This window comes from Lagopus muta, chromosome 2 (assembly GCF_023343835.1).
Source record: "Lagopus muta isolate bLagMut1 chromosome 2, bLagMut1 primary, whole genome shotgun sequence".
NCBI lineage: Eukaryota > Metazoa > Chordata > Aves > Galliformes > Phasianidae > Lagopus > Lagopus muta.
Window position 1 is genome coordinate 17,475,046 of NC_064434.1, and position 9,889 is coordinate 17,484,934.

The 9,889-nt window shown below is 37.6% G+C and overlaps 1 protein-coding gene across 4 annotated transcripts in view; it reads left to right on the plus strand.

The window, feature by feature from the left end:
• The window catches only part of EIPR1 (EARP complex and GARP complex interacting protein 1), a 69,452-nt gene extending 59,911 nt beyond the window's left edge, over nucleotides 1-9,541 (plus strand). Inside the window, exons 10-11 of one of the 4 annotated variants that reach the window (XR_007375049.1) lie at nucleotides 78-5,161; nucleotides 8,366-8,521. Coding sequence is in view for 3 of the 4 variants with exons in the window: in XM_048935933.1 (XP_048791890.1) it covers nucleotides 78-252 (175 nt within the window). In the remaining variant the exon portion in view is untranslated. Of the gene's footprint in view, nucleotides 1-77 lie in introns of all 4 variants that reach the window. The other 3 variants (XM_048935933.1, XM_048935932.1, XM_048935934.1) reach the window with 3 other exon arrangements.
• The last annotated feature ends 348 nt before the right edge of the window (nucleotides 9,542-9,889 follow it).

A 9,889-nucleotide genomic window follows, 5' to 3' on the forward strand; every position in this document is an offset into this window, starting at 1 on the left:
CATTGCATTTTAAATCAAGAGTGTTGATGGATGCTTACTTTCTTCTTTTTTCTTTTCTTTTTCTTTTTTAATTTTAGGATTAAAGAGCCCCTTCAGGACAGTGTAATAGCTACCTATGAAGAACATGAAGATAGTGTATATGCAGTTGAATGGTCCTCAGCAGACCCATGGCTATTTGCCTCTTTAAGCTATGATGGGAGACTTGTTATTAACAGGGTTCCGAGAGCTCTTAAATATCACATACTATTATAATTTGTTTGGATTATGATGGAATTGTTGTCTTGATGTACACAATTGGTAGGTATTGTTTAACGGTTTTTTTCAGGATCTACTTTCAGTTTTATTAAACATAAATACATTTTTGTTAAGAAAATTTGTACTTATATGGATGCTTTCAATTTGTCTTTTGTATTTACCTTGGAAAGTACAATGCCTATTTTAGAAAAGGCCATACTAGTTGTTGTTTTTCTTTTTTTTTTTTTTTTTTTGTAGCCACTGAGTGTAGGAATTACAAAATTTCTGGAGGTGCTGGGTGCTTTCCATACTACTGATTTATTACTTCAGTGTTATGCAGATACAGTGGATTAGAGAGGAGTTAACACTGAGATAAAACTGGAACAAGGTGCATGTGGAGGAAGTCATCTAGTCATTTACAAGAATAATATTTTATCTGTCTTCCTTATATAAGCAGCCTTCTGTTCTTAGATAGGGTCATGTTCTGGTTCACTCTTCAACTACTGTAAATGCAGTTGGGCATGTTCTGAAAGGTTGTCGTAACTCAGTCCAGTATTGTAAATAGTTTTTCTCATTTTGTCTGTCTTAAGAAGGAGTGTTAATCGTGAGGATGAAACCATCAAAGCTGAGTTTTCATTTAAGCTTTACAATAGTATCGAAATCTCACCCTGTAATTTGCAGATTAAATGCACTTTTGTGCTGTGTATTGTTAGAAACATCTATCTTTACCAAAAACTCTCATGTTCTCATGTAATGTAATATACAATGTTTGCAGAACTTAGTTGTTTTGTAGTATATGTTGAGGGATCCTGGAGCTATATCGTTAACATGAAAAACCTTTTGATGTTTGTAAGTAATCTCATTCTTATCCTTTTGACTCTGTGCCATTCTGCAGTATGAAGTAGCAGACTTTCAACTAAGCACAGAACGTCCTTTGCTATATCATATTTTTTGCAATGTATGACCTAGGTATCAGTGACTACCTTGCTGCAAATGCTGAGAACAGATGTTGCCCTGCAGGAGGATGCGCAGAGAACTTGAAATGTAGATGGAAGAGTGGTAACATATTCCTGCACATACTGATACATCCCCACCCCCTCAACTTGATGAAAATTCTTCTGCCTATTCTTTGTATACTTAGACTGAACATAGCAGCAGTTATCCCTTGTTGTCTTTACATCACTGTTCCTTCCTATTGTCTTCAGAACTTGGGTGTGTGTGGTGGTGTTGGTTGTGGTGGCATTCTTTAAGGCTACTCTGAAGAAGAAATGCCAAGGCCACTGGCATAGGCCAATGGACAGGCCAATTCCAGCCTCTGCCAGTGCTTCCTAACAGAGTTGCTGTAGTAACTGCTGGAGATGGTTGAGGGGGGGGGCTGCTCCTAATCTCTGCTTGTTCCTTACCCACTGCCTGGATTGAAACGTTGCCAATCGTGTGCACTCAGCTGCTGCTGTGGGAACACACTCTGAGAGTATTGCTGGCTGCTACAAACCAAAGTGTCCAAAGTTGAATTCTGTTTCTAGCTTTTTGAAAAACTTGTTAGGAAGAATTCATGAGGGAGTTAATTTAATTATATCTGTATTATTGTTTGTTTATATGTTACTGCGATGTCTGTCTGCTCCAGAGTGAATGCTTCATTGGAAATTCTGATGGTCTACATTTCTGTGCTAAGGTTTTAAATTTGTGCTGTTTGAAATTGTCTCAATCTGTAATAAGGCATGAGCTATGCGTTTGTATGTTATAAGAAAAATTACTTTTCCAACTCAGTAGAGCTTCAGTTGTTTGAATATCAAAATCCTTGGAGGAGCTGCAGCTTTTGTGGAGCTTTTGGTCTTCAGACACAAAACCCTGTAGCTTTTTTCTTCCACATAAGAAGCCCTGTAGTTTTTCTTTAGTGTACAGCACAGCTCTTCAAAATCTCATCAACATTAGGAATAAAGGTCTAATGAAATTTTATTGTCTGCTAATGTATATGGCTTGTAGTGGGGAGGTGACAGGAAGTCATGTAGCCATATGTGGGATTTGGTTTGATTATAATGTGTAATAAAATCTGGGACAGATTTCAGACTAATTTTGATGTAGTTGCATTTTCTTTAATATCGAGAGCTTATATGTGACAGCTCTACCTGCAAACAATTAATAACAAAAAATAATTTCTCTTGTTTTAGTTCTGTCAAATGTGCATAATATCACACAATAGGGAGTAAGAGGGACAGGAAACACTGTGAAGGGAAGTAAAAGCAGGTAAAATTTGAATGAAATGAGTTACAATAGAATCAGGAGAGCAGTAAGGATCAAGTTCTAATCGTTTTCATTTTCATTTCATCTGTACCAGGCTCTGAGCAACTAGATCTTGCTGTCGATGTCCATGTACATTGCATGGGAGTTGCATTAAATGATATTCAGAGTAGTAAAGAGGACTGACTGGAGAACTATGGGGGATCTTAGTATCATGGAGAGACTGGATGATGAAATGATAGATGGAATTCTATGCAGAAAATGTGAAGGAAACTTTGATTTTATTGATATGCACTGGTGGTCTCAAGTTACTGTTATGGAAGTAAGATTTTAGGGTTATAGAAGATCTTTAAAACCATCAGCTTAAAGTAGATTAAAATAGTAACTAAAGGGGAATTGTTAGAAAGCAAGCAAAGAAGAAAATAAAGTACTGTGTACATTATGTATATTTATAAATCCATAGAGTATATGCGTCTTAATACATCTAATTGTGTTATCTTCTGTCTTAGAATTGATACAGTGGAACTGGAAAAGTTTTTAGAGAAGGGTGACAGGAATGATGAGTGGCATGTATGAGGATAACTAAAAGGTCTGAGAGGCAGGTGGTTAAGAGGGAGCGATAAAATTCCTTGAAGTCAGAAGTCATGGAAGGAGAGGATGAGTGGGGAGTGATTGTACTGTGATTTTTTTGTGATTTTTTTTTCCTGATGGCAGAACTAGAGATTACTAAATGGAGTGGCTGCAAGTACGCAAAATGAGGTTGGTCTTCAGAGGGCATGCAGTTGAGCTCCAGCATTCCATTACCGCTGCACCCCATCCTCACTCCTCTGCAAAAAATAAAACAACCTCCAAACAGACAACCAAATCTCCCTAAAGTTTACATTGCTTGGAAGTAAGCGGACCAGTACTTGAAAGGTGAATCCATTAAAGTTTGTTATAAAAGTAAAGGCTCAGAAAATCCTTTTGAACCATGAATTGCTGGACACCACTAAGAATACTCGCAAATAATCCCTTTGTGCTTGCCTGGTCCTTATTTGCTTTCCTAGGTGTGCTATTTGCTAGTAAAGGGAAAAAAAAAAGTTTAAAGAAAATAGTAATATATTCTATAAGGTTCTGTCTCTGGTTTTGATAGAACTCCATGATTCTCTCAAAATGCTTTACTTTGGATGCAAGCTCTGTTTTGGGAAGTATTAGGAAACCTTCACATCTCAAGTGAATCAGTATTCTGAAAAATGTCTATGTTGTGAAATGCTCCTTCGCAAGGAGACTGTGGAGGCAAACTGATTTCTGTACAGGGTTGTCCATTGTTTCTTCTGAGATGCGAATTGTGGTCTGACTGACCTCCCAGCGCTGGCTTGTTTCAGTGTTCAAGAGAGAATGGTAAGCACATGGTTACGTTTTCAGTCACCTCTTAAATGACTTGTTTTGTTTTGCAGAATATGTATGTTTTATTTTTGAAAAACTGTACTGTGGTATTCCTTAAAAATGTCAGATTGTCAATGTTGCAACCTAAAAATTTGTTTTATTTCAGATTTGGTGCTGAGAATCTTTTCTTCATCAGCAGTTCAGTATGTGAGTCTGGTATAGAATTACAAAAATGTTTTTGAAGTTGTTTTTAATGTGAATTCTTAAAGGAGAAAGAATTAGTAGTATTCTTATGGGGATTTTGAGCATGATCTAAATGGAGTCAATAGAAATCTTGACCGTTTAATAAAAATCTTGAAATAACAATCTGGTTCTCTTTAGCTAAAAAAGATACTAATTTCAAATTGGGGAAAAAAAATAAATAAATAAATGCAAAGCAATACCCTTCAGTGCTGACCTGGATCTTTGCTTGTGGTGTCAGTGCTAAAATTACCCTGACCTGTACTGAAGCCCAGGAAATTAATGAGCTGCTTGTCAATTTTAAAATTAATGAAAAATATGTATTGAATGGCATGGATAGACTTGACATTTGTTCTAGGCCAATTCTTCTTACCTCTTACCTTTTCATTCCTCAAAGGTGAGTGAAAGTATCCCCTGTATTATGCTCAACACTAAAATTAGCTGAGAACAGTTGGAAAGAATTAAGCTGGCTGGCCCTTGCATTTTCCATCTGACAGCAGAAAGTATTGACTCTGTATCTGTCTCTTTTTGGAAATTCCAAATCTTACAGTCTGGAACCTCTTGCAGTATTTGAGACTGAAATTCTTGCAGTTTAAGGTAGGCAGGGCTATGCTATTAAAGGCCATAGTCTGACTGTGGTAGTTGTGTCTGGGATATTAATGATGCAGTAAAAAGAGAGTAATGATAATTGTAAATGTCAGTATTGGATACAAGTTTCTAATGCTGCAGTGTGGCTATTTGCTTTCACAGAATATGTTGAAGGTTGTTTGTTTGTTTGTTTGTTTGTTTTTTGTGGGGAAGATACAAAGAAGGCACTTAATACTACAGTGAAACCTGTGATATGAAAGCTGTTCTGAAGTCCTTGCTTTCTGGAATAGCAAGGAAGAGTGCAAATCCACTTTAGGGAGGCCTAGCCTTCCTATAAAGAAAACTGCTGAGTGTGAAGCTGTGCATACTCTCCAGAAGTACTTGTGCGTTGCTCCTGCACGTTTCCACTTGCCACTTTGGTCAGTGAGGAACTAGTGAAGTGAAAAGAAAATGACATGAAGTGATTTGGAGGAAAATAAACAAAGGAGAAGAAAAGGTAAGAGGAAGACTGACAAATACAGGATGAAAAGTGAATTGAAAAAGGACAAGTTCAATGAAAGATCATTTTGGCAAACAGAAATAGAAAGGACAGATGAAATTGGCAATAAACAAAGGGAAAGTTATGGGAGAAAGGGTGAAGAACTTTTGTTTGTTTGTTCTAGATATGTTATAAAAGCTCCTTAAAATCTTCTGTATTAGTCTTTTTGCCTTAAATGATTTAAGTGCTAGAGAACTGCTGGCTTATATTTAAGGTTTTTTAGCTCTGTCATTGGAGATGGTTCATAGAGGGTAGTTGCTGACAGGTTTGAATATAAAGAAACAAAGTGACCCATAAGTGATTAATCCTTATTGTTTGGTTTTAAAGGGGTAGGATTTTTCAGCTGATTCTTTTCAGGATGTAACTGTGTGTGTGTGAACAGTTGTGTTTCATTACAATTCAGTTATCAGATGGGGGTAATCAGCCTGGGAAAACAGCAGTCTTAAGAGGCTGGAATAGATTAGGTTAGTTGGAATGGGGGATGCACAAAGATATCTGGTGCAACTGTCTGACCATGTCATGGCTAATGTAAAGTTAAAGGATATTATTGAGGGCATTATCCAAATGACTCTTGAGTGCTGACAGGCATGGGTCATCAACCACGGGAAGTCTGGGGAACCTCTGGGAAGCGTTTGGCCACTCTCAAGGTAAAATATAATATATACACACACATATTCTTTAATCTGAACCACCCCAATGCAATTTTGTGCCATTTCCACACACCCTGTCATCAGTCACCAACAAGGATTTCAAGCAGGCTGTCTCTTGAGTCACACTAGCTATATCTGCAAAATGTATCTTGTTTACGACTTACAGGGAGAGTCCTAGTGAGAGCAACTCAAGATAATTAGATGTGATTAATAAAATATCCAAGGCATATCCTCCTTTCCTTACTGACCTTGCTGCAGAAGAGCTTTGAGCTGCTTTAGAGAAAATACTGAGCCCTTCTGTTTTAGTGCTACAGCAGCCACAACTTCATAAAGGGTTTTAGTGCTCCAGCACAGAAGATAACTTTGGGGAGAAAGAGACGAATGAGTCTTCCTGAATCCAGGAGCCGAGTTCCCCATGTGGAGATGCATGGCAAATATGTGAGTTGCTGTTGCCCTGGAGCCACAGCAACAGCTGCCAAGCAGCTGGGCTGAGCAGGGAGGACCTCTGATGTACCTTTTCGGCAAATTGTCCATTTATTTTGATTCTACATAGAGTTCAGGATTTTGGCAAGAGGAGCTGCGGAAAAGCTTTTAAGCAGAGAATGGATTTAGGAGAACATGGGAAACATTGGAAAATTCAGAGATGCTGCATACTAATATTCACATAAGCAAGTCTATATGAGCTGAACCCTGGGATGATAATAGACTTGGCAGTCATTTTCTCTGAACCTCTTCCAGTTTCTAAAAATTTGCAGACAACTGAGGCAAGGGAGAGACTTGAAAAACTACAGAAATGGTATTAGTGTTTGGATTAGTAGTGCAGAGAGTTGGAAGAGGAAAATAAGTTTGAATGAAGAAATTCTTAGCAAAAATGTGAGAGTTTGATTTGTTTTCATTTCAGCTTTTCTAATAAGCACTACTTGAAAATAGTAACAAATAATCAGAAATGAAGTTACTGCATCTATGTAGGAAAGTTATAGATTAGCTGTTAGTTGTGTCACAATGCAGACATGAGTATTTGTATAGTTTTCCTGATCGCTTTCTTTTCTAAACAGAATGGGTTAAATTTAGTATATGATGGTACATGAACTTGTCTTAGAACACATGTAAAGAGGAAAACAAACAAAAAAAAACCCGACAACACAAAGCCTGATTTTCTTAATTACTGACCATGGAAAAGAGCTTTGGCTTTAAAACAAACAAAAAAACCCCATCCCTTGATTTTTTTGCACAGGAAGGAGTATGAGTAAAGAATACCTGGAATTTGGCTTTGCAGAGATTGTGAACAAGGAGGTCTGTTTTCCAATATGCAGTTGGTGGGATAAAATACTCACTTGAGTAAATTCAGCTGTGTTCAGGTATACACCTGAATTATATTGAGCAGAAGTTTCCTCTCTGAAACTGCTTCTGAAAAAGGATTATGCTCCTCAGAATAAGGACATAACAGCATAAACAGGACACTATCTTCTTAAAATTAAAAATGCCTCTTTATCATTAGGAGGTTGGCTATATAACACATCAGTTTGAAATACCGAAGAATGTTGGGTGCATATGTGGCTGCTGATAGGAACTGGTAGGTAGATGGAGCCATAGATACTTTGATGCCATTGCTTTTTTTTTGTTTTGTTTTGTATCTCATTTTATCTGGGTAAAACAGGAAAAATCTGGTAGATATATTATTATAGGAAAATCTGTTAGCAAAAGCACAAATGAGAGCTTCATCACAATGGGATCAGTTTAATCCTTTGCAAAGCAAATATCAGAGAGCTTCAACAACTGTTCTGACCACCCTGTCAGTTGTGAGTGACAGTTGCTTGGATTCAGCTTCCTAGATGGATGCGTATTTCTGATCTATGTTTTAATCATCTGTTTTCACTGTTAATACTGCTTGAATATTTTCAGTCTATTGTTGGAGTAACTTGCAGAAATCCTGTACAATTTTCTGCTGCAATTCACAGACTTTTTTTTTTTTTTTTTAAATAGAGGGAAAAGCTGCTTTTATTTTTAAGCATTCATGCTGCTCTATCAGGAGGTATTCAGGTTTCCTTTCTCTTGTCTGCACCTCAGGGCTTAAGCTACAATTTAAATTCTACTGGTTTTGTACTGGTCATTGCTGAAAACTAAGAACTATGGATGAAGCTTGAGTGTGACTGACATGTTCATATTCATCAGAAAACAGTCAGCAGGAAGGAATGAGTGGAGTAATTGTTAGATTGTTCCCTCCTTCACTGCTTGTGCAAAATACATAGGCTGCAGGGAGGAAGCTACCTGAGGTTATTAAGATTAATACTGCTAGAAATTCCAATCAGCTCACACAAGGCTGCTCCTCAAGGCTGTCAGATGCCTACTGCCTTCTCTGATTCAGGTGGGGCCACATCAATTTTGAATTTCCCAACAGAGATTGCTGTGATTTATGAGTTTAGGAGGCTGATAAATATGGTTAGTTGAAGTGTTTGTGAAATAATTGGATCAGAATAATTTCAGTCATCTGTGCTCAATTTATTTTCTTCAGTAACCGCAGGAGGGTGCAGTTCTGCATTGGGAGCTTCATCTCAAGGATTCCTATTACAGGAAAGACTTGTGGAACCTAGAAAAGAGCGACTTAATTTTGCCATCAGGCCTGTTTGGCAGCCTTATGAGCTGATTTAAGACCCATCAGAACTGGAGAGTAAGTATTCTGGGCTCTTCCAGTATTGTCCATGACTGAGTCTGAGGCAGTTCTGATTTGTGCATTGTGGAATAGTGTCTGCTGGAAAAGCTAATGAGTTTTACTACCTAGAGTTTGCTAACCATTTTACTGTTCACTGGGGGCAAGGGAGATTGTTTCTGTCTGTCTGTTGTAAATTACTTCCTAGTGAGAAGTTTTATTAATATTTCACTTTTGGATTTTGTGAATTTTTCTGGAGTAGTGATCAGTAACAATTCTCTCTACAGTGAAGGGAGCTCCATTGTATCCCTGAGGATATTAGAGTTTTGATAAATGTGTCTCTGAGTTTATCATTTGTCTTCCCACATACCCCCCAAAAAATTAAATTCTGGGTGGATTGTTCTAGAAAAAGTACTGAACATAAAATGCATTTGCATTTACTACCAAATGTAAAAGAGAACAGGAGAAAGCTTTGTGTGATGATTGAGTGGAAGTCAATAGGGAATGAAAAGCCAAGCAAGTGTTGCAGATAAACATCTTCCTCTTATCATAAACAGTATTTTTATTGTCATCAAAGAGAGCTGCTATCAGGGGAGGTTTATGGGGGAAGGCAGTGGCTTCTTTTTGGGTATCTTGAATGTGGAGAGAAATTTGGCAAGCAGGATGTTGGCTCATGTTTAATAAGCTACCAGGTCTAACGCTATTTTATTCCCCATTTTCACTAAGATTCTTGGAGTGAATTTTACTGGCTAGGAATGTGTCAGCAGATTGGGGAAGGCTTATACTTTGTTACCTGATTCTCTGTCAGAGTTGCCACATTCTAGCTCTGTTTTTCCCTTTTGGGTTTTATACCTCATATATCTTTGCTTTTTTTTTTTTTTTTTTCCTACTGAATGCTTGAACAACTGTTTCCCACCACAACAGCCTTCCGTCTGTAATCTTCTGTTAATCTTCGTGGCTTTTCTACAGACTTTCATACATCCTTTTGCCTCAACTCATCACCTTTTTTGGAATTCAGAACAAAAGCTGTGTAGCATGCCATAAATGTCAGGGTGGCAGAGTGAGAGCAGATTTCTCAGGAGTTCCAGACTTGAAAAAAAAAAAAAAAAAAAAAAAAAAAAAAAAAAAAAGGATGAATTTATTCTGTAATGAGTCAGGGATGTAGGCTGATGCTAGAGATATGCCTTTCCCTAGGTGGTTTATGTAAGTATGAATATACTCATGCTCATGAAACATAACCTGGCCTGCATATGACCTTATTATCTGGTCACCCATGGCTCGAGAGCTTGGGGTAGCTCCTTTTACCGTGTGGTGAAGAATTGCCATGTGCTTGAAGAGGAATAAGTATTTCTCCAAGCTCTTATTCTCTCAGTGTGCTTGCCTTGAAAT